The sequence below is a fragment of the Punica granatum genome, unplaced genomic scaffold (genome assembly GCF_007655135.1).
Source record: "Punica granatum isolate Tunisia-2019 unplaced genomic scaffold, ASM765513v2 Contig00433, whole genome shotgun sequence".
Lineage (NCBI taxonomy): Eukaryota > Viridiplantae > Streptophyta > Magnoliopsida > Myrtales > Lythraceae > Punica > Punica granatum.
Window position 1 is genome coordinate 1 of NW_022204345.1, and position 27058 is coordinate 27058.

At 38.3% G+C, this 27058-nt stretch overlaps 2 protein-coding genes and 1 pseudogene across 3 annotated transcripts; all 3 read right to left on the reverse strand.

The window, feature by feature from the left end:
* Positions 1-2480: 2480 nt before the first annotated feature.
* Positions 2481-4716, reverse strand: LOC116190420 (annotated as a pseudogene).
* A 10812-nt stretch (positions 4717-15528) lies between these two features.
* On the reverse strand, positions 15529-17049 carry LOC116190419 (receptor-like protein EIX2). 2 transcript variants are annotated; one of them, XR_004152670.1, is made up of 3 exons: positions 16314-17049; positions 15869-16218; positions 15529-15766 (listed from the first exon to the last, which is right to left on the reverse strand). XR_004152670.1 is itself a non-coding variant. In XM_031520103.1 (3 exons), exons 1-3 carry the CDS (start codon positions 16993-16995, stop codon positions 15763-15765), a joined length of 858 nt encoding a protein of 285 aa, XP_031375963.1. In that variant the 5' UTR covers positions 16996-17049; the 3' UTR covers positions 15529-15762. The 2 variants fall into 2 exon arrangements, 1 of the variants encoding a protein (XP_031375963.1); XM_031520103.1 differs by having other exon boundaries at positions 15869-16040.
* Positions 17050-22118: 5069 nt separating this feature from the next.
* On the reverse strand, positions 22119-24316 carry LOC116190415 (receptor-like protein EIX1). Its single transcript, XM_031520100.1, has one exon. The coding sequence runs from the start codon at positions 24200-24202 to the stop codon at positions 22349-22351; it is 1854 nt and encodes a 617-aa protein (XP_031375960.1). The 5' UTR covers positions 24203-24316; the 3' UTR covers positions 22119-22348.
* Positions 24317-27058: the final 2742 nt, after the last annotated feature.

Below are 27058 nucleotides of genomic sequence, written 5' to 3' on the forward strand. Positions count from 1 at the left end.
CCCAATTATGAATACACAATAACAAGCAAATTACAAGTCCCAAAATTTGTGGCATTTAGTTATATGATATCACATTGTATTGCCAATCCTCACTAACAGACAGGATGAACAATGAACCCGATAAACCATTTTCCAAACAACAGCCTAATTGACGCAACCAATTCGAGACATCAAAACCAGGAGTAGTCTGGGCACTGCGAAAGACATCCAAGTTGATACCAGAACTACACATACTCGTGGAATGCAATTCCAAGCTAGCCCATGTTTCGATAAAAAAGCCATTCCACAAAAGCAAAAGTGCTCAAAATCAGAACTTTCCCACAAAGCCTCAAAAACTACGAAGGCTTTATTTGGTGAGCTGCCACAAATCTCAAGTTTCCAGTCAATATAAATCAGAAAGCATGAGGGAAGTTACGATTCTAGAATCAAGAAAGGGGTCGCTCTCCAAGTCCCCCCGATAAGACGGCGCCGGCATCGAATCGGCGGCCGACATGTCCTGGCGCAGGGGCTCCGGCGGTGTCTTCTTCCGTCGAGCTCTCTTCCGCGCCCCGGCGACGAACTTCGGTTGCCCGTGTCGGATCTGAGAGGTAATGGTGATCGGGGAGAGGGAGGGGAAGGAGAAATTCGGGTTTTTGTGAGGGCAATTTCGAGATTAAACTAATTGTTAAAGGAGCCATTACATTACTTCTCTGCATGATTTATGTACGAAGTTCCATAAACTAATCGTTTAGTTCCTCTCCGATGCTCGTGGTCGGAGAAACCAAATGTCGGTTGTGCCCCAGCCGGATGCGATCAGTTAGCAGCGGGAAGAGGAGCCGACACGTGGGCGGTCATTTCATTGACACCGTGTCACGTTGGCCACCGAAGGCCCGACCCAAGATCAAGTGGGCTTTCTTAATGAAACAACTTATGAGGAGGAGGAGAGGGGCAATTATTTTGGACCTTTCGCATGTATTGTCCAGGAAGAACAGAATTATGAAACATTTAGGTCGAAAGATAAAAATGTCGATAAATACCGTTAGTTTGCATAACATTGCTTCGCGTCATGGAAAAGAAATATTTTGGTAAATTGAGATTTTCACTGTAATTTTTTCTTTCGTATTATACCGACGACTAATTGCCAATTAGAGACTAATGGTGAATTATCATACTTGGTGGAGTCATTGGCTAAACCATGGCTTTTGCAATGACTGTTTATTCTCAAGATTTTGCAGTTGTGCCTACTTGTCCCTTTGTCGCATTTTACAGTCTCTTCCCTATGACAGAAATATTTCTGTAAATTGAGATTCTACTGTGATATTTTCTTTAAGCTTGCAATTAGGTCCGTTAAATACTTATATGTTTAAAGATCATAATTGGACAAGTCATCGACTGGATCGCGATTTGCGCCATGCCGCCTTGACTGTACGGCTTCAAGATTTTAGCAATTTGTGCTGACGCGTCCCATTTGTCGCATTCGACCGTTAACTTGTTCAAAATTGGCTCTCGATGCAAGGAAGACTCGTGATGTAAGATTTTCATTATTTTAAGTAAGCTATAGTGAGCCAATTATAGCAATTTCCGGCCCCTAGAGCATAGATCCTATCCTATCCTATAGTAATTTTATCCTCGAGCAATAATAATAATTCTTATTACTATATTACCCAGTAAAGACTTTCTGCATCTTCTTCTTCTTCTGGGGAAAGGTGAATCAATCATCGACCAACCAAAACTGCTACTCACACAGAGCAGTAGCAGAGGCTATCACCATCTCCATTGATTCCATCTCTGCTCTGCCGCAATAACGTAAAATGTCGCTGTGTGCAGCAGCTTCACACTGATTTTATTTTAATCACAACATAAATGAATGAAAAGTAATTTAATGCTTTCTTTTTTTCCTTAAAGAAGTTTCAATTTTGGATGTTATGAATGAAGAAAATAAACTATTGAAAGAGTTTTTTTCTCTCGGGTGACTGATCAGGCTCAAATTTGAATTAATCGGGATCTATTTGATTCCATATGCTAGGTGGTTCACATTGGAAACAGGATTTCATATTAATTATTCAATGCACATTGCTTTCAGACATGAGGTAATCAGTTCCATTAAAATAATTGCTTCAGCCCAAATAATTTTATTGCTAAAATACATGAGGTGGGTAATCCATGATTGCCCGGATCAATTAAACAATTGAGATTTAGATTCCATTTAGCTCATAATTTACATGATTTGATCGTGACCTTTAACAATTTAGCTGCTCCCCTTGAATCGGTTCGGTCGCGACAATTCTGTGACTAAAGAATCATTATTGTGACAAGGTAAGCCATGTCGAACAGTCGCTGGATCACTGACCCGGTCATTCATATAGCTCTGCAAATGAATCACTGCTGCTTAGATTGATATGTACGTGTTATGTTCTTTACAGTCCAGTTGATATATAGCTGAGCGCTCGATTAGTAGAGTTATCCATCGGAACGAGAGAGAAAGAGACGGGAAAGAGCAGTTTTAGTGTAATGATGATGATTCATCTTGGAACAAAACGTAATGTACATGAGAGGATGGCTCCTATCTCTTCATTAACATCAATAATTGCACCAGGGGAGCTGAAATACAGTTGGATATGATATGGTGAGAGAGATACACTTCTATCTCTGCAAAAATTTTGATCAGTGAAGGTGCGTTTCGGTAGCTACGATTGTCGAGCACATATCTTATGATCGGGTTCATAAAGAGTACAATAAGATTGGGCTGATTTATGATTGCATATCAATATGTTATCGGGAATTTGGATGAGTAGCAGAGTTCATCGAGGTCTGGTCTTTCCATGCCTCTCTTCCAGCAGCATCTCCTGGTACCGGCATTCACCGCTGCAGAATGCTATCTCCCCCCTGAAAGGACCGAAACCAGGACCATTACCTGATAGGTAGAGCCAAATTTGCGAAATCACATTAATATGCCCAGAAGCAGATAAGATCTACTTCAAAATTGTCATGGAAATAAAACTTTGCAGAAAATTGTTCGAACGAATTCGGTCCAATTAAAGCTGAAATGTCAGATTCATCGAGTGATTGTATAATCGAATTTGATGGAGATTTCGACGTGGCATGGCAGGAAAAATGTGAACTCACCTATACATGTAAATGTCACTTCCAGGTCCAAGATTTTTCTTGCAGGTGTGACAGAAGCTAAGGAAACTGTCTGATGGGGTCGAAGGAGAACTGAACTGATCGTCAATCGAGAAACCTTTCTCAGTGGATGAAGCAGGAGACAGCCCTCCTTCTCCACAGCAGCTCTCAACTATGCAGTCACCAAATATGTGAACGGTTTTCGGGTTTGGCCCATAGGAGATCACACAAGTGTAGTCCTCCGACGATTCCATCTCAGTGATCTCACTCGCCGAGAGAGGTCGAGGAGAATTTGCAGCACTTGGGAGGGCTGGACGCAGATTGCTTCACCAGGGACGGTGATAGCGACTGGGAGTTTCGAGTTTTAATACCAAACTCGGAAGGGGACCTCGGGGAATAATCGGAAGCAGGGGAGAGAGCAGAGGGAGGCAGGGGAGGGACTTGGATCCTGAGCTGAGAACCAAACAGCACCATTTTGGAGGGCTTTGAATCATTCTGTTCCTCATCCTTGAGTACTTCGACTAGCCCGAGACTGCCGATGACTACCATCTTGTTCTCGGGCTCCGGGGTCCTCGGGGTGCTCGCCTCGGACCAAAACGAGGTCAACCCAGAGAATGGCTTGGAATCGAGAGTCGAGGGGGGCTAATGACTGGTTCGGCCTCGGGTGATGGGTTGGAGGCAGTGAACAATCTCGGCAAGCTGAAGAAAGGCGAACTGGGCCTTCTGGGTTTCTCCACCGGAGAAGGTAGAGAGCCGTGCTCCGCTGCCATCGATCAAAGCTTTCGGCGAATCGGATCGTTTGGGATCTTCCAAAAACACTCAACCTATCAACTGCAAAGTAAGTAAATTCATCAGTCCACCGACACTATCATCAGAATTATCAGCAGTAGAGCCAAATTTGACTGATTGGGTACCTGTTAAGATCTGAGTCTGGAACCATAAATAGCCAAAGATTCCAACTTGATTCAACCCTGATATGACCAAGATCCACCTTATGCTCCAATAATAGAAAAAAAAATCCTGATTTTTATTCTTTCCTCTCCACAAGATTTGTGTCAGGGAATAATGAAGGATAACAAAAGCTTTTGAGAGCTCAGTGCAGTTTATAAAAAAACACAGCCACTTGGCTTCCTCCCGGAAAAGGATTCCATGGGGATCCAATCCAATCCCATCCCTCTAACTCTCCCCGCTACAACTCCGTGGCCTCCATTCCTGGAAATAATCCAACGATGAAAACGAAATATCGGAACGACACGAGGCTTTCGGTTCTCGTGGTCAGGACACGAGGATTTGTAGAAAACGGACAAGGGAAGAATGGGTACGGGTCAATTGTCACGAAGAAAGGTTCAAGCTTTGGAACCGGACAACAAGACCCACAAACCAAAAGGAGCCCCCACCAAGAAAGCAAATGCACGACAGACACCCTTTCTCTCGCAGAGGCTAATATCAGACTTTCTTTTCACAGTCGCCGGTCAGAAAACTGCCATTGGAGTGGAGGAGGAGGGAGGAGGGAGGAGGGAGTGAGGGAGTGAGGGGAGGTATTGCAGGTATTATAAAAAGGGGATTGGAATGGAATCAGTGGGCAGTGGGCAATGAATGAATGAATGGACTGATGAACAGAAAGAGAGAGAGAGAAGGAGAGATTGGGGGCACTGTTGGGGGGATGGGGGGGGGGGGGGGGGGGGGGGGGGGGGGGGGGGAGGGGAAAGGGAGGGTTTCTATTGCTGACTCCATTCCATTCAGGCACACTGCTCTGCCATTGAAAAGGTACAGGGACCTCTCCCTCCCTCCATTATTAACTTACTCCATCTCTCTCTCTCTCTCTCTCTCCCCCCTCATTCACTTTCTATTCCTAAGATTTGCAATTAGCAGTTAATGGCTGCCTCTATAATGCAGCTCTATAGTAGGATGTTCATTAGACCGGCAGTGCTAGCAACGCAAAATCCAGTGAATTTTGTGATCGTGTTTAAGGAAACTCGAGGATAATTTTCTTCAGGACAAATCGGTTTCTGGATTATCATGGGTATTATCCGAGCGAAAACGAGAACTTTCCCAGTTATTTTGGAAAGTTTACTTTATTTAGTTACATTCCATGGTAATTTATCTGTCATATTTATCGATCCTGACAAGAGGAATTGATTATTAACGATAAATTTTTGTTCAAATTTTTTGCGATTATATTATGGTTCATTAGGGACATGAAAAGAGGGAAATATAAGGGTATAAAAGTTTGAAAGGGGGAATTTAAATCCTAATACAATTTGTTCCGAGTCGAGGTCAAGTGTTATTTACTATACCGTCTTTCTCCCTTTCCCGAATAACTTTGAGATGCAACGTAATTAACTTGTCGGAAAGTGACATGGCTGGCTCAGGCTAAGCTTGGTGTTGTAATAATTTTTATTGGCGTGTGGGGTTTTCCAATTTATGCCATGAATCATCATTCAGGTCCATAACACAGTACCTGTGGGACCTCTCTCATTTGGCTAGTCGCCATAGATGGGATGGGACATTGAATAATTTGCATATGCCCCAAAAAAAATATGGCCTCTTACCAACATAGTAATGTAATAAAATGTCGGGTTCGAAATTATACCAGTAGCTGTACAAATCATGACGTTGAAAAAGAAAAAAAATTATTTAGGAAGGCTAAGTGCATAGTTTGGGCTGCGGAGTGACAAAAATGATAATACAAAATTTTGGAAATTTTTGCTAGTTATTTGAAAATTTCAGAAGACAAACTTCAAAGCATTTCTTCTTATCGAAAGTTGGATGGGGATCCAATATTTTATTTTATTTTTGGATAAGTAATATTAATCATTTCACAATATATATGATGTGGAATTTTCATAAACAATTGTTTATAAAATTTCAAAAAACATGGGCATTACTTTATATTTTCTCAAACTCAATGACCTTTCACCAAAAAAAAAAGAAAAAAGAGAAAAAGAAAATCTCAATGACCAAAGTGATAACTAAGTTTTTCTTATTTTTTAAATTCTTTATCAGAATGTGATAGCTGAGCTGAACTTTCACATTTCTAATTCAAGATTTCCACTTATAAATTATATTAAGACTTGGAGAATTGCCCCGTGCATGCACGGTTGAGTCATTAGTTATATGCATATTGGTGTTCAAGTATTTACATTAAAGTTTTAGATATATGTATATAGGAAAAGTTCATCACAAAATTTTAGCTAAAACTTGTTTTTTTTTTCTATTAATTCCTTTTGGCCTACATAAATCTTTGTCGTCCAGTGCTATATATATAAGTATATCACAACTCCTAAATTGTAGTCAATATATATTTACATTGAAAAATATTTAGAAACTAACGAAATATTAGAGTCTATGAGAGGAAATAATAGATCATTACTTTATTATATTGGATTAATGCATGTACAACATTATATTATTTTAATCTCGGTAATTCACTAAAGAACTTTTTTTAAACATTAGTATATTTAGATTGCTTCGTTTGATATAACTAATTACGTAGAATAAGAGACAAATGGATTTTCTTTAATTGATAATAAAAATTTATGAAATGCGATGCATATATAAGAGACAATCACAATATTTTATGTAGCCAGTCAATTTATTCTTTTAATAATACATGGCCAAACTTTAAAATGTTATTAGTTAGAATTCAGTAATTATAGAGTTTGATTTCTCTACCTGGACAGTTAGTTTTACATTTTCCACCCGATTTTATCCCACATATATAAGAGTTACTATTGATTTCTTATTTATTATAGATAACGCACTTTACATAGATGATTGAAGTCTAACCCTAGTTTAGGAGGAAAACATAATAGAATTTTGTATGTTTTGTTGTCTTAGAATTACTTTCTCTTAAATCGTTGCTTTCAGTACTTGTGCAAATAGTATGAATGTGCTAATAATAGGGTTTGGTTTCTCCTTTGGAGTCTCTTTTAATTAATTGATTGCACCAATGGAAGTTATAACAAAATAAAATAGAAAATCAATTGAGAATTAACAATCAAATTAATGATGAAAACAATATCAAAGTAAAAGACAAAAGTTTTTCTTAAGATGTGAAAATAATACCCGTAAAGAGTAGTGAGTACGGTTTCAATGAACTAATAAAAGTTTGACGGAGAAAGAGAAATTTTACGAAATATTTGAATTTCCTTTTTCTTTTCAAAATTATATGTCATTCATTTTGTAATAATTACAATAATAAAATAATTTTATTTTCTAATTAAAATAAATAAGATAGTAAAATAACACATTAAACTTAAAAACAAAAACAAAATCTCTATTTCGATTTTTTCCTAATAAAACAAAACATAGTAAATAAGAAAACTTGCTTTTATATTCTAAAAATTGCAGAATACATATAATATAATAAATTAAATTATTAAAATAAATGAAATAAAGTAGACTTGTACGAATATAAAATAATTGAAACTCTCCCTATAAATGTCCAAAACTTTATAAGTTTATACTATTATTAGATAGATAGATAGTTATTAGATTAGATAGGAAAGGTTATGATAACAATAATAATTAAGAACATTAGCCGAAGCCGCTGCAAACGAGAGCCCCGAGTCGGCTCGAAGATCAGCGTCAGCTGGGCTCAGGAGAAGATTCCAGATTCTAGAAGTCAGAACGGGACGACCCTCGGCCTAAAGGAGAGACTGTGTGGGGGCCCCACGGAACTCTTTTCGGAAATTTTTGAGAGACGAGGGAAGTGCTTCACGGGACCGTCCTGTTGTCAGAGCCGTTTCCTTTCCCATCATCATCATCATCATCATTCCCCGCTATTTTTATCCGGGCCCACTGGACTCCAGTTATTGAGCCTGATTCCTGGTCCCCCAGGGCCCACCAGCCAGCTCGGGCCCACCCATCATTGTCTACTATCAAACTATTTATTAGACCACTCACACAGGATTTGCTCTGTTGGGGCCTCGCTGCTTGTGGGTCTTCTCTTGGCCTTTTCAAAGATTTTACCCAATCATTTTGATATCCTCAAAAACGTCCTTCAAGTTCATGCATGTTTCATATCTATCTTTCATGTGCCATTGTTCATGCTGAAAAAAATCCTAAATAATTAATTCTCGGGCAGATATATAATAATAAACTGGAAAAAAGTGACCGTAAACTCTTTTTTCCCTTCTTCTTTTTTTTTGCCTCTTTATTCATTTATTGAATGCTCTACATAAAGATATAGTAAAAGTTGTTGCAAAGGCAATCTTACTCTGTATTATACTATAAATATTTCTTAATTTTAATATTAATATTGATTGAGGGGTAAAGTATTAATTTATTATATCTTACTTTGTTGGAAAGGAGATTTGAAGACAACCATTTTTAGTTAATTAAAAAATGTTTTTTAAAAAAAAATTCGATATTAACTATGATGATTTATTATATGATAATTTCTAGAAAGTTCATAATGTTCATCATGCCTGCAAAGAATTTTATTATAGATGTGACTTGAGGTTTGCTATAAAATTCAAAGTTTAGGAGACATAGCATATTCTAGTGAATGAATTGCCTCTTACAAGTCATTATTGACAGGGAGTTCGTATTTTAAATGAATAATATATTGCAAAATAAAGTGAACAATCATTTTCTCTATTTCTGTAATATACATATATAAGTAAAGATTAATTCTTATGCAAATTGAAATTGTACATAAACTTTCTTTTAAGTCCAAAATTTGAGATCAATTCGGTGTTGTATAATAAATTGTATTTACTAATAATAATATATTAATTTCTCCATATAAGGCGGTCTTCGAGATGCAGAGAACTGTGAGATATATGACAAATTAAATTTTTGAGGTTTTCTTCAAATCGTTTTTATCATAATTTGAGAGGTAGAAGTTTGATAGTTTTGTTGGTTTGTTCACTTCTGACATTCGAGAAGTTTCTCCTTTGAATTCAATTTGTGATCTTGAGATGAATGGGCATTTTGACAGTGGTAGATTTTACGGTCTTAAAATAAAGTAAAAGTTGCTCTCAGAGAGTTTTGTTTGTATATGTGATTCAACCGTCCAATTGGATTTGAATTTTTTTTTATTTGTTTGATGCACCAATGATGACTTCACTCTTGTTATTGCTGATGAGGTTGTGTGGCGGAGATTCTTCAAGCAAGTCAAAAATTAAAATCAAAGGGGGAAGCATACCGCAAGTTGGATGGGACGTGGATACTGTAAATTCATGAATCAAGATATAGACATTATCTTTAAGGCATGTTTTAATTGTTGAATGAATTCAATTCCATGTGATTTGGAACAAGAGCCTGTAAGTCAGGTATGTAATTACGCGTCTATTTTCACTCTTTACATATTCTATACATTACTTGGGTGGATGTGTTCAACACGTCAAAACTGTTTAAGTGAAATGAATTAATGAGTAACCGATTAGGGATGATTATAGCATCATTCCTTGTGAAGGATCATAACCCAAATAATTAAACTACATTTGTGCATCGTCCAAATTATTTAATTTTTTGACATGGAAGTATTTTATAGTTTTGGAGGTAATTGACAAATTCAATTCTGTTTCGTGGCTATCTATATATTAGTTACTAGTCCATGAGATTACTTAGGCTAAGATTGAACATCTATTAGGACTTAGTTTTATACCGAGAGAATCAAATAAATTCAGGGTTTAATCTAATTGGTGTTATATGTGAATATGCTGGAATTCTGAATTCTTAAATATATATATATATATATATATTGAAAAAGTAGGGTGATATGTTATACATATATCCTTAGCATACGTGAGTTTGTGAATTGCATTATATTTCATCTCATCAGAGTTTTTTGGATTTATTGATATTGAGATTTTAAGATGAGTAATTATATAGAAATTGTTAGTGTAATTCTCTACAGAGGAAAAAATATCTCAGTGCTATAAGTAATACATTGATCTTACTTTTGAACAAAGTGTTTTTACAGTAACATGATAATTCATGAGGATACTTTAAAGATGTACTAATGTGTATGGTTGTATATCATTGCAATTATCGAGTTCACTGGGACTTACTCTTAAATAAGAACTTTATGGCTTCATATTTTTGGGAATAATATTGACATTAACCATTTTAGTGTGCATCATGATGATTATTTTCTCTTGGAGAAAGAGTTATTTGGCAGTTAGAGATTTAAAGAGAAACAAGAAAATAGCGAAGATGAGAAATCGCTTGAGAAGCCTAATTTAGTCAGAATTTCACATGGCGAAAAGGTAAAAAGATGGAGCAATGTCTTCGTGAGATCATTCCATGAGAAGGCACGTACATAATTGAGACTAAAAATGAGTCTAGTGAGACAAACATACTCACATGTGATAAAGCATATAAGTAATACTCCACGATATATGTTTGTTAATCCTCCTATAAGGAGAATTATAAAATCGTGAGAGGTATAGGATTATTACGGATTATATAAAAAGTCTGAGTGAATTCTACCCCTTTACATCGATGCCACTAAATGGGATAATTGACTCCTTGAACGGAAATCAAGTTCTGAGAGTTCAAGTCCTCTTCACTATGGATTATACATGAAATGTAATACGCATTTACATTTTCAGTGCATTATGAATTGTGAGAAATAGTATGAGGTAATTTCCAAAAGTTCCTATCTAGTTTAATGCGTCGAATTTCTTCAACGAGAAAGGTTGGACATTTGTCCTTAACAGTCTCATAGTTTTTATAGTAGAGTGTTAAAGCGGTTGTGAACACTCTAAATGAAACTGCCTATGCAAATATGAAAGCGGGAGGTTGCTTTCTACATATTTTTTGGTAAATCTTGGAGTACTTGCAAGACTAGGATAGCGCAAGGCCGTACTAAATTGGCGTTGCCTATAGTGAACTAGAACTGATATATAGTGGGAACTAAATTCTTTGAATTTATGTTCTAACTTGCGGTTCAAGCCCTAGGCCACCGTCAGATTATGCACTTTACCATAACCCAACTATTTATTTTCTTTATATTAATTTGTGTTTATATTATTATTAGTAAATAAGAGGGGGATTGTTGTATAATAAATTGTATTTACTAATAATAATATATTAATTGATTTGTTAATAAATTACAAATTGTTCTTTCTTATTTATATGTGTTGAATTAGCCATTTACTTGCTCTTTCTTGGTCAATTTCAAATTTAAGATCGGTATTTAATTCTTAGACTTTTGACCGTTGCAGTGCCAAATTCAATTGGTAATTTAATTCAATTGAATTTCATTACCGTGACCCTTGTTTGATATATATATATATATATTATATATATAAGGACGAGTGCTTATTTTGAGCGTGTGAGAAATCTATTATATGATTGAGCATAATAGAAAAAGAAATATATATTCTCCACTCTATCTGCGTATCGTTTATACCCACATACCAAAGGAAATAGATTTACCTATTTGATATTCTATTCTTCGGGTTGGGTTTTAGTGAGGGGGTGTCGTGTTTACAGTCACGACTACTCTTCGTGGGCATTGTATCCGGGGTTGGATAATTCCGTTGAAATAGCGCTGTAATATTATGGGAAATTATCTATCCTTAAGAGAGTTTCTAGAAAGGTTTGTCCACTAATCGTTTTCAATTATTTGTGTTTTCCGTTAAATTATATCTCTTGTTTTGATATGTTATACAAGTTAAATTTGTTGTACTTGAAATCCCAAAATATTAATATTATTTTGTATGAAATTTATTTTCTCTATTAGTTATTTTTCTCTATATCTCGAAATTTTCACAACATTCGCTCTATCTCCAGTGAACAATCATTTAGTCAAATCTTTATTGATGGTTGTTTCGAGTAAAGTCACTAATCAAATACTTCCTGAGAGCTGAAAAAAAAACTTTACATTTTACGGATTTCATATGGATAATGAAAGCAAAGGAACTCTTCATTAGAGCTACGCATGACATTTTTTCGCGAATTCATTTATGATGATTAAACTGAAACAGAAGAAAAGTTTAAGGATGAGAAGGGGATAAAACTGAAGGACATATATGGCTTAGAAATAGGGAAAATTAAGGGAGAACATGAGAAGTAAAGTAGAAAAGTTAGAGAGAGCAAACAATTTTTTCTTTTTTGACGATCAGAGAGCAATCAATCGAGAGTGGTGATTACTTTGAGAAACAATAGATAGTAATTTTATATTTGATATTTAAATAAGTGTCCTTTGTTTCTATGCCTTAATTGTGGGATAAGATCTAAGAGGGTGCTTTTTTCGTCCAACTTTATATATATTTACTCCTTTTTTTTTTTCCAATTTCAATACTTTCTTCAATTCCTTTAGCTCTTTCTGATAATCAAACTTTTATTTATTAGATGGAATGGTACATCTTCTTCTTTTGATTTATTACTATTCCGTATTTTGCTTTCGTTCGTATAATAATGTAAATATCCTCCAATTTGATTTAAGATCCTAAGATCAACACCTGGAACAGCACTGTTCCAGGAATAATCTTCGAGGCCGAACCAAGGAATAATCTTCTGGGTGTGTGAGATGTGAGAAATCAATTTTAATATGAGGCAAAAAAATTGTGTTTTAGAGCTATTCCTTCATGTTTAAATTATGAATGAGATCGAGACTGTACCAATCATGTTCTCAACTCGAATCTTCCTCGATGGTCTTCCCAAGTACTAATATATATTACAAAACCCAACATGACAAGTCATCATATATTATAATGGCAGATAAAATTACTTGTAAACACATAATTTTTTTCTTTAATAATTGATGGGTTGAATGTATTATTTGTACCAATCAATTCATCATGCATTTGGTGCCAAATAGTTTATTAATTGCATTGTGATCAATAATTCCTTAATATAGGCATATATTTAACTTTTAGCTTCTTTCGATAATATATATTTTAGTCCAACTTATTGTTCTGCAAAATTGTCAATTGTTGGGGTCATCTTCATGTTAATTATTTTCTTGATGTTGCCATATATGTCCCTTCAAATGGGCATTATAAATGTAGGCGGACGCAGAATCAGAATAAAAGGTGATAGGATCTTTGAGAAGTAAATAGTAAGATAACTTTTTCGAATTAAAAGACAAATATAGAAAATTTCATCATAAAATTTGAAGAGCTATATTCAGATCATCTCATAATGTATCTGACTCCCGATCCATTCCTAATAATGTGTGAGAGCTACTAGTAATCAAAGATCCACGGGATTATTATTCAGAAAAATTAAAAATAAAAATGAAAGGAGCCCCACCAAGGGCATAATCATTCAAAGAAAATACCCACCATGGGGGGCCACATTGACTTGGCAATTGATTGAATCCATGTCATCAGTGATAAAGACAATTGATGAGACTCCATGTTAAGGGTCCATGGCTATTTGGGGTGATAATAATTAATCACAACCCAAACAGAAAACATAATGTATGTGACAATCAAGATTTCCTGGTTTGTGGTTGAATATAATTCGAGATATTGAGAGCAGTTCCTCCGCATACGAAGAGGATTGTTGATGACAAAATACACTATTATCCTTCACGATGTTTTATTGTCGACAAGAAGTCTATAACAAGACGATGGAGGATCTTTTGCTTTGATGACCCTTAACACAATGACAAGAAGAAGTTTTTCGGTACAAGATAAGATTTGTTCTTTATATATATTCAACGCTTCTTTGATTTTGTTTTCGACCATTATCGATCGAAAGCTTGAGATATATCTAACATGAAGAAAAGAAGGTGTAGCAGACATGCAAACAGCAATGAAGATGACATCCACAAACGTTAAGAAAAAGAAAGTGGAGAGGTTGAGAGGATTTCAAAGGAGAAGCAAAGGGAAACACCTCTCTTCTCTTCTGATGGGAAGCCTTTGATGGGAACACAAAGGGGATGAGTTCACCTAGCCCTTCTATTGAATCAGATATCATCACCATTTTTCTCTTTCTATAAGTTACTTCCGTAACATATGAAACGATTGCGAGAAATAAACTGTCATTAATTTTAAAAGATAAAGCTAATATAAGTGCATGCTATTATAGGTTCATGCGGAATTCATAGCATTCACATGAATATCTAACGGTTATGATTCGCTTAATCATTTTAGTTTTCCTAATTTACTTTATTCGGTTTTACACCGTAAATCTTTGCAATAAATTGTCGCATCCATTCCTAAACGTGCGGTCGCAAAAAGAGGAAAGAGAAGTTTAGTGGACCAACTTTGGGCTTAGATAGCACTAAGAGTATAGAATGGAGTCAAAAAATGATCAATTTGACATGTATATGCTAGAGCCCCTAGAAACTCGCACCCTACTCTGCTCGTAATTTTCACGAGCCAAAACTTGAACTCCTCGTGCAGCTGCAGAGCATGGTTCGGCTACAGACCTCTTAAAACTTCAGCAAGTAGCAAATGAATCACATAAACATGGCCACTTGTGAACTGACGACATGATATGCCATTCTGCATTTGAAAAGGAAAAAAGGATTGCACTTTATCATGACAATGGGCCTCTTCCATACCCTGAAGCTCATCAGGCATGCGATTTCGGCCTGACCCAGCCCAATTTTGGAGGAAAATGACCAAACAAAAGGACATATATTTCCAAAGAAGAGTTTGCATTGTCAAGTCAAGACAAGGTGGATCCTTCTGATTGTTTCCGATCTTGTAATTTTCTGTGTCTCGAGTATTTTGTTATGTACTCTTTTCGGTAATGAATGAATCTTCATTATTTCTGAGCAAAAGAAAAAAAAAAGGGATCGCTGCGAAGGCTGTGCAGATGCTGGTGTAGACTATATTTAAGGAGTGGCAGGAATTGGAGAGAGGCTGGAAGCTATGGTCGACGTGGAGAATGCCGGCTCTCTCAGAGTGTTTGAGAAGGTCGGTTTCAAGGGGTGGAATGTCTGATGAGGAAGTATATGTAGTTCTGAAGGGAAAGTTGAGAGATGTCCTGGTTAATCTTCTCCCCGGTGATCTTTAAACCAGGTGCAATTGACTCAGGCTCTCACGTGTTCTTTTGATTTTATACAGGGTTAGTCGTCAATGTGTTAGAAGGTTTTTGCTCTATGCTCTATTTTTCCAACTTGTGATTCGATGTGAACGTGATCAAAATCTCGAAACCAAACACCTTTATCGTAACAATGAAAACTAAGTATGCCTACTTCAAGATATAAATACGGAATTCTGCTTGCCAAGAACTAGGAGATAAACGTGGTTGCGGCTGAACAGAATATTAAAGTGAACTGTGCAAAAGCCAAAAGGCAGGTCACCTTGAGCAAGAACCTGTGTTAAACTTGCTGATATGTTCGAGTATAGTATGGTGAGAATGAAGCAGGGGATTCTCTGCGCGGGAAGCTAGATCAACTGAGCTTGCCTTTCTAAGAATGTTAATCTGATTCCTGCAGTATGGTTAACGAACTAAAGCTCTCTGGGTCGACAGGAAGAAATAGTTGGATTTCCACCCACTGGGAATTTACTAGATTTTCTGCAGAAATGACTTGATCAAATGAAAAGCTATCTCAAAAAGCCAAACGAAAAGCTCATGATGAAATGAAGTAATGACTGAAAGCATTCTAAACTTATAAGAGTCCATCTGCATTACATATATCGAGTACACCCATAACACTTGTCTTTACAGATACATCATGGTTACTTCCATGAAACTCGTCCTTTCCGCTTATAATTGCAGGAGTTTGCCATTTTATTTTCACCTACAATCAAAAGTGCCAAGGATAATAATCAATTAGCTAGGATAGAATCAGAAACTAGTGACAAGTTCGAAGGCGGAGGGGGGGAGAGAGAGAGAGACTCACCAAATAGTGTTCTGGTCGTGTTGTTTAAAAGCTCTTTGCAACCGAACTAAATTGGCCTCCATCATCACTAGCAGGGGGTCGATGATTCTGTCCAACCACAGAAAAAAGGATTGCCTCCACGAGCGCTTGAACAATAACGAGCCACAAAATCCCAAGAATCCTGCGGTGAATCCTGGTGCCAAGCCCGCATAAAACCAGCGAATGTCAAACTCATCTTCCTTGCTGGAATTATCATATTGTTGTTCAGGCAAACCAGGTTGTCCGTGATCGTCTCCTATGCAATTTTTCGAAAGTGGAGGTCCACGGAGGTCATCATTGCCAACAAATGATTCAATTCCGAATGTACTAAGCTGGACACTCGAGGGCATGCAACCCGACAAATTATTAAATGACAGGTTCATAAAACTTAGGAAGTTTAAACTGGATAAGCTCGATGGAACTGGACCTGAGAATCGGTTGAGCGACAAATCAAGTGACTCCAGATTCCATAAATCGGCAATCTCTGAAGGTATTCTCCCGCTGAAGTTGTTCCGTGACAAATTGAGATTCTGAAGTTTGTAGAGCCTTGTCAGCCCTCTTGGAAGCTCTCCAACAAACTTATTGTTTGAAAGGTCAATCGAATGCAGATATCGAGCTGTGCTGGTGTATAGCTGGGTTAATGACTTCGTATTTACCTCAGTTCCAAAATAAGAATCCCAGTTACCGTGATAGTTTGGGCTAGTGAGAGCAGTTATGTTGTCTAAGCAGGGGGGAATGGTTCCAGAAAGGCCGTTGTCTGCTAGGTTCAAAATTTGGAGACAGCAGAACTGGCAAATTCCAATTGGTATTTCCCCATTCAGGGCGTTGGATTCAAGACTCAGTACACTTAGGAAAGGAATTTGAGCAATCCATGATGGTATCGCACCAGCAATTTTATTGTGGCCCACATCGAGAACATCCAGGGACATATTCGCCAAGCATTTGGGAAGAATTCCTCTGAAATTATTTCCTCTCAGTACCAAAACTGAGAGCTGTTGAAGAGAGCACATTGATGTCGGAATATGGCCCTCCAGTTGATTGTTCTCCAAGCCCAGTGCCTCCAGTGCTTGTAATCCTTTCCAACAGCGAGGAAGACTTCCCGATAACATGTTATTTGTGTTGGGGTTAGGGATGTACTCAACCAAACAATAACGCAGCGATTAATCTTCCTCCCCTTCTAGTGTAATCGAGATAGGAACTAATCAAATCAACCAACAAGCAGTAAAGTAAAACAACACCAAGAATTTTACGTGGAAAACCCCAATGTGGGGAAAAACCACGGGACCAACTCCGAATCAACGATCCACTATGAAGGTTATACAATGTCTTTCATCAAGGGTAAACCCTTAGATCACCAAACTCAAGAGAAACACTCTCTTGGATCACCCAAATACTAAATTCGTCACCCACACCGGGTGGTTCACAAAATCAGCTAAAACAGCACCTACAGAGCTCGAATAGAAATTCTGACCGTTCAGAAGTTAGCCCCACGTGTTGTGAAGCTGCTGTCAAAATTTCGTCCCAATCGGAGTTCGTTTGATGTCCCGATCGAGGTTTGATCTCCAGCTGCGCGCTGCCCCTGTTGAGCAGAATTCGGCTATGCTCTTCCTTTGTTCTTTGTGCTGTTTTGCTGCTTGCAGCTCCTCTGCCGCTGCTGTCTACACTCTGCTGCTACTGCAGTCTGCTGCTGCTTTTATACCTCAGCTGATTTGCTGAAGAATAAACCCTAACAAAAATGGGTTCTTGGGCCTATTAAAGCCCGATAAAAGCCCAATACAATTTGAGCCCAACTTCCTCCAAATTGGAGGGATACCCAACAAACTCCCCCTCCCGACTATTTGGAGGCTTCAAGCATACCGGCTATACTTCGGCAAACATGAAGTTTCTCCCTAGCGAGAGGTTTTGTCATCATATCAGCTCCATTCTCATCGGTGTGCACTTTGTCTAGCTTCACCAGCTTGGACTCCAACACATCTCTAATCCAATGAAGCTTGATATCGATATGCTTCGACCTCGAATGGAAAGTGGGATTCTTGCAAAGATGAATTGCGCTTTGACTATCACAGTGTAGAACATACCTTTCTTGCTTCAAGCTCAACTCCTGCAAAAACTTTTGCAACCACAACATCTCCTTGCAACCTTCGGTCACCGCAATGTATTCGGCTTCCGTTGTAGACAAAGCGATGCACTTTTGAAGCCTTGATTGCCATGAGATAGCTCCCCCTGCAAAAGTCATCAAGTATCCCGAAGTGGATTTCCGGGAATCGATATCTCCTGCCATATCTGCATCCGTGTAGCCCACTAACTCCGGCTTACCAGTGCCAAAGTGTAAACACACCTTGGATGTTCCTCTGAGATACCTCAGAATCCACTTAACTGCATTCCAATGCTCTTTCCCCGGATTGGAGAGAAAACGACTAACCACACCAACAGAATGAGCGATATCTGGTCTTGTACAGACCATGGCATACATCAAACTTCCTACAGCTGATGAGTAAGGAACTTTCTTCATCTCTTCTTTCTCCTTCTCACTTGTAGGACATTGCTTCGAGCTAAGTTTGAAATGAGAAGCAAGTGGTGATGAAACTGGTTTAGCATTACCCATATTGAACCGATTCAAAATCTTCTCGATGTACTTCTCTTGAGAAAGCCAAAGTTTTCCACTTGATCTGTCACGAGAAATATGCATCCCAAGGATCTGCTTTGCCGGTCCCAAATCCTTCATGGCAAAGGACTTGTTGAGCTCCTTCTTCAACTCTGTAATCTTGCTCATATCATGACCAACAAGTAGCATATCATCCACATATAACAGTAAAATGATAAAATCACCATTCGAGAATTGTTTCACGAACACACAATGATCTGAAGTTGTCCGTGTGTAGCCATGGCTCAACATGAAAGAGTCAAACTTTTTATACCACTGCCGAGGTGCTTGCTTAAGCCCATACAAGCTCTTCCTCAGCCTGCACACCAAATGCTCCTTACCTTTAACTCGGAATCCTTCAGGCTGCTCCATATATATTTCTTCCTCCAAGTCACCATGTAGGAAAGCTGTTTTTACATCGAGCTGCTCGATCTCCAAGTTCAGACTAGCTGCCAGTGCGAGAACAACTCGGATCGATGACATCTTGACAACGGGCGAGAAGATCTCCTCGAAGTCAACTCCTTTCTTCTGGTTGAAACCTTTCACTACCAGTCGAGCTTTGTATCGAGGTCGCGAGTTCTCTGTCTTCAACCTGTAGACCCATTTGTTCTTCAATGCTCTCTTACCTTGCGGTAGCTTCACTAGGTCATACGTGTGATTTTCAGACAAGGAGTTCATCTCCTCATTCATCGCCTTCAACCAGTGCTCCTTGTACTCATGTGCCACAGCTTCATCATAGCACTCAGGTTCTCCCCCGTCAGTCAGTAGCACATATTCATGAGGCGGATATCTTGTAGATGATCGTCTTATTCTATCAGATTGTCTAGGTAGATCTGCAGGCTCTAACTGTAACTGCGAGCCTGTATCATCCGTAGTCACATCATCATCTACCTGAGGAATCTCACCCCCAGTCGTGGTTTCTTCATACTCACCAGATACCTCTTCCACTGGATGCTCTACATCAACCGGTACAGGAATAGAGATCTCGTGAGGATTGCCTACACTGGCCTTCTCTAACTTTTGCAAATCCTCGATTGTCTGGTCCTCAAAGAAGACAACATCCCTGCTCCTGATGATCTTCTTGCTATCAGGGTCCCAAAGCCTGTACCCGAACTCTTCATGTGCATAACCCAAGAAGATGCACTGTTTTGCCTTGGCATCAAGTTTTGATCTTTCATCTCGAGGAATGTGAACAGATGCCCTGCACCCGAATACTCTGAGATGCTTGTATGATACTTTCTTGCCGGTCCACACCTGCTGGGGTACATCTCCATCAAGTGCAACTGACGGTGTAAGATTAATAAGATCAACCGCTGACCTCATTGCCTCGCCCCAGAAAGGCTTAGACAGTTTCGCCTGAGAAAGCATACAACGAACTCTCTCAACAATTGTGCGGTTCATTCTCTCTGCAAGCCCGTTCTGTTGTGGTGTCTTCGGTACCGTCTTCTCAAGTTTGATACCGTGAGTCCTGCAATAGTTCTCGAAAGGACCTCTATACTCACCACCATTATCAGCTCTGACACATTTCAGCTTCATGCCTGTTTCTCTTTCCACTGCTACATGGAAGTTCTTGAAAATCTCAGTCACCTGATCTTTAGTTCTCATAGGGTAAGCCCAAACTTTCCTGGTGTGATCATCTATAAATGTCACAAAATAGAGAGCACCACCAAGAGATCTATCCGACATAAAACAAACATCTGTATGCACAAGATCAAGTATATGATGGCATCTAGAGGGACGACTTCTAACAAAAGAAACTCTCCTCTGCTTACCAGCTAAACAGTGATCACAAGTGCTCAAGTGCATACCTTTAATGGGCAAAGACTGCTTTCTAGCAAGAATTTGAATACCTTTCTCACTGATATGCCCAAGTCTCCTATGCCATAGCTCGATAGGATAATCCTCAACAACATTAACCTGACCGGAGTTGTGTCTGGCACGCAGCCTGTAGAGAGTGTCGGTCTTCTGACCCCGTGCCACAATCAACGAACCCTTGGAGAGCTTCCATCTCCCATTGCTGAATTCATTACTGTAGCCTTCATCATCAAGTTGACCCGTCGAGATTAGGTTAAGGCGAATTTCTGGAACATGCCTCACCTTCTTCAAAAACAACTTGCAGCCAAGCTCGGTCTCTAGACAGACATCACCAATACCGACAATCTTGCATGATTGTCCATTCCCCATTCTCACATAACCATAGTCCCCGGTAGTGTAAGATGAAAAGAAATCCTGATGAGGAGTGACATGAAACGAGGCACCTGTATCTGCAACCCAGGTAGAGTCCTGACATGTGAAATTCACATAAGCTTCATCACAAATGATGTAGGTCTCTCCATCACATGCCACTGCTGTAGTGCCTTCTTCCTTCTTGCTCTCACCGTTGCCATTCTGATTTTTCTTCAGAGCTCTACACTCCCTTTTGTAGTGTCCCTCTTTTCCACAGTGATAGCAAGTGACCACTTTCCTCGTCTTCGACTTTGATCTGCCCCTCGATTTGCCACGTGAGTTACTATGCTTAGAAGAGAAATTTCTGCTTTGACTTCTCCCCCGTTGTTCAGTAACCAAAGCTTCAGACTGAATGGAAATTCCCGTGCCTTTCCTTCTAGTCCATTAAATAAACTGTCTGTCACCGTAGACAACGATAGCTTCCCGTTTGGCGCAGAATTGCTTAATGCAACCACAAGTGTGTCCCAATTATCCGGTAGAGTCCCTAAAAGTAGACAGGCCTGCAACTCATCGGGTAATATTATCTCCAGGTTCGTCAACTGGTTAATAATATCCTGGAAATTACTCATGTGCGCAGCCATATCACCTCCATCCTGGAAACGAAGATGAACCAGCTTCTTCACGAGGAATGCCTTATTTTGTGGTGTCTTCCTCGCATAGAGATTTGTCAATTTATCCCACAAAGCTTTCGCATTTGTCTCCTGAGCAACATGATGATAAATACTATTGTCTATCCACTGCCGAATCAAACCAATAGTCTTCCGATTTGTGCGTTCCCAAGCCTTGTCATCCTTATCTTTGGGTTTCGCGGAATCCCCTTCAATAGGATCGTACAAATCCCTGCAAAATAGAAGATCCTCCATCCGAGACTTCCATATAGAGTAGTTGGTTGCATTCAACTTGAACATAGATCCTGTAGACTCCTCCATCTCGAAAACACCGAAAAAACTCAAACTTCTCTAACCCGAAGCTCTGATACCACTTGTTGGGGTTAGGGATGTACTCAACCAAACAATAACGCAGCGATTAATCTTCCTCCCCTTCTAGTGTAATCGAGATAGGAACTAATCAAATCAACCAACAAGCAGTAAAGTAAAACAACACCAAGAATTTTACGTGGAAAACCCCAATGTGGGGAAAAACCACGGGACCAACTCCGAATCAACGATCCACTATGAAGGTTATACAATGTCTTTCATCAAGGGTAAACCCTTGGATCACCAAACTCAAGAGAAACACTCTCTTGGATCACCCAAATACTAAATTCGTCACCCACACCGGGTGGTTCACAAAATCAGCTAAAACAGCACCTACAGAGCTCGAATAGAAATTCTGACCGTTCAGAAGTTAGCCCCACGTGTTGTGAAGCTGCTGTCAAAATTTCGTCCCAATCGGAGTTCGTTTGATGTCCCGATCGAGGTTTGATCTCCAGCTGCGCGCTGCCCCTGTTGAGCAGAATTCGGCTCTGCTCTTCCTTTGTTCTTTGTGCTGTTTTGCTGCTTGCAGCTCCTCTGCCGCTGCTGTCTACACTCTGCTGCTACTGCAGTCTGCTGCTGCTTTTATACCTTAGCTGATTTGCTGAAGAATAAACCCTAACAAAAATGGGTTCTTGGGCCTATTAAAGCCCGATAAAAGCCCAATACAATTTGAGCCCAACTTCCTCCAAATTGGAGGGATACCCAACAATTTGAGAGGTCTAGTAAGATTAACTCCTTCATCTTGCAAAAAGAATCTGGAATGCTGCCATTCAAGAAATTGTCAGAAAGGGACAATGCCTCAAGTTCTGCCATTGTATCTCCAAATCCACCCGGAATGTTTCCTGTCAGCCTGTTCTTCGACAAATCCAAGGATTTAATGACAGACGAAATATTGGAAAGCCAGTAAGGAATTATGGTGGCTATGCTGGTATTGGACAAATCCAACCCAGAAATATGTCTCTGCGATTGAAGCCATGTAGGGAATTGCGGACCGGCTCTGCAATTCGACATTCCGATGTACTTGAGTTGAAATGGAGCAGTCCATGCAGGATTAATAGAGACTGCCAACTCGTTCATTGATATATCCAATCTGGTCAAGCTCGTGAGGTTAGCCAAGTGAACTTCAGTCACCACTCCGTTCAAGTGATTGTTGGAAACGTCCAGTGTGTATAGATTGGAAAGCTGTCCAATACCTCTTGGAATGCTACCAGACAGTTTGTTTTCTCTGAGATTCAAATACTTTAGAGACTGCAATTGACCCAGGGTTGTTGGAATTAGACCCTCAACCGAGTTCTTGGACAGGTCAATGAATTCTAAATTCTTGAAAGACCCGATCTCATTCCCCAAATGGCCGCTGACATTGTTGTTTCCAAGATTTAGAATGCTCAAAGTATCATGGAAGCAAGCAGAAGAATCACCTAATATTTTATAAATGTCTCCATGGAAGCTGTTGTATGCCAGTCTCAACTCAGACAACTGACACAGATTGCTGAGATTGCCCAATATTTCACCTTCCATGAAATTCAAGGTTAGATCAAGGAAGGCAAGCTGTCTGTTATTTTTGATGATCTCGCTCGGGAAAGAAGAAGCAATCAGGAAATTGGTAGAATGATCGAGGTGCTCAATGGAGGTTAGATTGAGAAGCCAAATGGGAACTACCGAGCCAAAATAATTTTCGCTTAGATCGAGAAATTCAATTGAAGTGAGATTAAAATGTGGAGCAGAAGGGACATCAGGAAGTCGGCAACTTCCCAATCCCAAGTGTTTTAAAGAAGGGAGCATTTTAATCGTGTGTAACCAACCTTCGGCGTTCCTGATAGAGATACCGAACAAGTCCAGGTGCCTTAAGGAAGGAAGATTCGATAGCCACTGAAGATTTTCAACTGATAGGTAATGAGAATCTACCGGATTATCAACTGATGGCTCATGAGAATCATCCCGGTAGTTGGTCATGAGGCCAAGATATTGCAGATTGGAGAGGTTTCCCAATTGAAGGGGGACTTTCCCAGCGAAACATGCGTTAGAGAGGTCCAGATACACCAAGTTTGAAAGGGAACCAAGGAAAGCCGGAATCCGCGAGTTTGAGAAATTGTTCCAACTTAAGTCTAGGTACCTCAAGTGCTTCAGCTCGATGAGAGAGGGGTGTACCTGACCTGTCAAAGTGCAGTTCCCGCGCACCATCTTTCTTCTGTAGTCACCTTCAAGAGGCACGGGTGTAACACATGGATTTGTGAGGTCAAGCTTGATGACATGTCCTGACCTCTCGCTGCACCTGACTCCCTCCCATGAGCAACAGTCTTCTTCGGTCCAGGATGAAAGGCAGTTTGAGTAATCAACCAGACCTTGCTTGAATCTCAGGAGAGCTTCCCTCTCTGTCTTGATGCAGGTTGAGCTTGCGGAACTAGCTCGCTGGAATATCCCCAAGACAAAGAGGGTGAATAACATTAGTGAAGGCATAATAGAGCTCATCGGTGAGCGATTGCTGTGATGAGAAAGATGATGATATAATGTTTAACCGAACTGTGCCTAAATATATATTATGATATCCTCACTACTTGTATGATTCCTCTGACTAGAGGTCTCAAAAAGCCTACTGCCTTCCATGTAATTTCCTTCATGGCGAAAAGTTCCATCCTAGCATTTAAGAAGACGAAGACCCCTCAGTTTGGACTTAACTCAGAAGGTCAAGCATTCGTTTATTCACACACATACATATATGTCATCAGGCATTTGTCAAAGATTCACACTCTCTATTCCAAGCGAGTTTATAACGTACATGACCCATGCCTTTGAAAATCCCTTTATCACCATGTGGTAGTTGATCCCCCACCCCCAGGGGTGGCCGTAGGCATATTACCTAAGACTAAGAGCCCATGACAACTGAAGGACATTTAGTCCGCCTATGAGGAACCCGACCTGGCTGAATCTGACCCGAATTTGGAACCCAACTCTCTCTTGTCTTGTGGATTGAATATGTTGATCGGTATTATTCTCATACTAGCTAGTTATTTGCCCGTGCTTTGCACGGGTCAATTAGATAAAGTTTGTTTCTCGTGGCCAAATTAATATTGAAACTTAATTCTATTTTTGCACTTTTTTATTTATGAGCATCAAGAAATGTGAGTACGGTAAATTTTTCGAAATGTATTTGACTAAAAAAGTTAAAAGGAGGTCATGTATGATATATTGAAATTCACAATCAACTAATTATAATATTATGTCAACTAGATGAGTACATGCTCGTTGTGCGGGCGCTTATGTTGATTAAATATATAGATTATATTTAGTAATATGTGATGTCATGAAGAACAAATAAATTATTTGGAAATATTCTTTACGTGAATATTGAACTGAAGTCACATATATGGCAATGCAAATTATTGTAATGCTCATATTGAGCTATATTTTGTTATATATAATCTAAATATTGGACAATGTATATATAATCAATATATTTTATTACATATTTTGTTTCTGATTTTTTTTTCAGTTACAAAGGAGGCCCAAGGTCTAGTACAATGAAAGAGAAATCCTAAATAACTAATAAAATGGTACGAGTAGTCTCACTAGATATCGTACCTGCAACCCCTAAGTCAACAGACAAGGGCATGCTCTACTACGCTACATATTCTTTTGATCTTTATGTCATATTTTGTTCCCTTGTATATAAAATGTATATATTTCATAATTAATTAATAAAATTTCCTTAGTATAAACGTTTGTGATGATGTAGCAGTATGAGAATTCGACTCTAAGCTCCTTTTATATTTCGGGATAATTATACTGGTGATCCAAAAAGTTTCATTAATGTATCAAGTTGGTCCAAAAAGTTTTTTTTGCTACTTGATGGTACAAAATGTTTCAAAGTTGTAATATGATAGTACAAACCGTTATCTCGCCATTGACGTCGTCATCTCGTCATTGACATGGGTGAACCTTTAAGTTAATTAAAGAAATATTTTGTACCATTATGTTATATCTGTAAAACATTTTGGACTATTAAGTGATAACTTCAAAAGAATTTGAACCATCATGTAACGTTCCACCAATTCCTAAAAACATATCAGAGCCACGTGTCGACCACGTCAGTTTCGCTTAACGGTGTCAATGGTGAGATAACGGTTTGTACTATCATGTTACACTTTTGAAACATTTTGTACCATCCAGTAGCAAAAAAATTTTTTTGGACCAACTTGATACATTAGTGAAACTTTTTGGATCACCAGTGTAATTACCCTTTATATTTCTGACAATGTGGCAGCATGAGAATTCTGCTTGGGGCTTTGTTTTCATATATATAAATATATATATTAACAAAGTCAATATCCCACTTACAATAAATAAAAAAATTGAAAAGGAAGTTGGATGTAATCATGACGTTTTAATATATTTATGTATTCGAAAAAATATATACGAAATTACATTTATGATTACATAATATTTACCCCTATTAACCGTATATAAGTAAAAGTTATACATTTTGATAGACATATAGATATGATGAAATTTTTTCAAATAATTGGCTTTATTTCATTTATTTAAATCTTTTTAAAATAGTTTTCATATATTTATTTTCTTTCTATATTCTATTAAAGTGTTACATTTAATGCATCATGAAATATATAATTTATATATTTCTTAGAAATTACAAATAGTATTTATTAAAATATTGAATTTTCTAACCTACAATATTTAAACATTTACCTTTCTAATCCTATTGATTGTCTCGTTGTCAAGTTTATCTATATTACTACAAAAGTAAAAAGGAAAAGGATTGGTTTAACATTTCTGTTTCGATAATGCCCATGACCTCTGATTTGAAAAAAAAAAATTTGGAGCATTAGATCAAAATAATTAGAGGATAAAATTGTATTTTCGTATATTCTCTTAACCACTCATATCTCCACTTTTTCTCTCCATCCCTTCTTTCTCTCTCTCTCTCTCTCTTATCTCAATTGTCACGTTCTCTCCTTTCATCGCCCTTTTCTTTTTTTTAATCATTCCCCAACTTTTTTTTTAATTTCCCACCTGTAAACTACTATTTTCTCTATAAATTAGGTATTTATAAATAATAGAAAGAATATAAATGACATGAAAACTTTATCTTATGTAAATGATATATTGCCTAATAAAGGTATGTATTTTTTTTTTGGCGGGGTAAAGTAGATTCATTAAAAATCCACATCAAAAGCATATACAAGGAAAAATGCCCAAATCGGATATTACAAGAGCGGAATAGAACGATTTATCTATCAGGCAAATGACAGAGAAAAAGAAGTGAAAATAAAAATACTACATGAAAATATAGATACCGACATAATTGTC

Excerpts from the sequence above, each read along its gene's own strand:
- LOC116190415 (XM_031520100.1), bottom strand. The coding sequence starts at position 24,202 with ATGAGCTCTATTATGCCTTCACTAATGTTATTCACCCTCTTTGTCTTG.
- LOC116190419 (XM_031520103.1), bottom strand. The coding sequence starts at position 16,995 with ATGTTATCGGGAAGTCTTCCTCGCTGTTGGAAAGGATTACAAGCACTG. Across the intron at positions 16,041-16,313 it reads GTCGCTCAACCGATTCTCAG|GATTCACCGCAGGATTCTTG; the intron begins GTCCAGTTCCAT and ends GCTTGGCACCAG.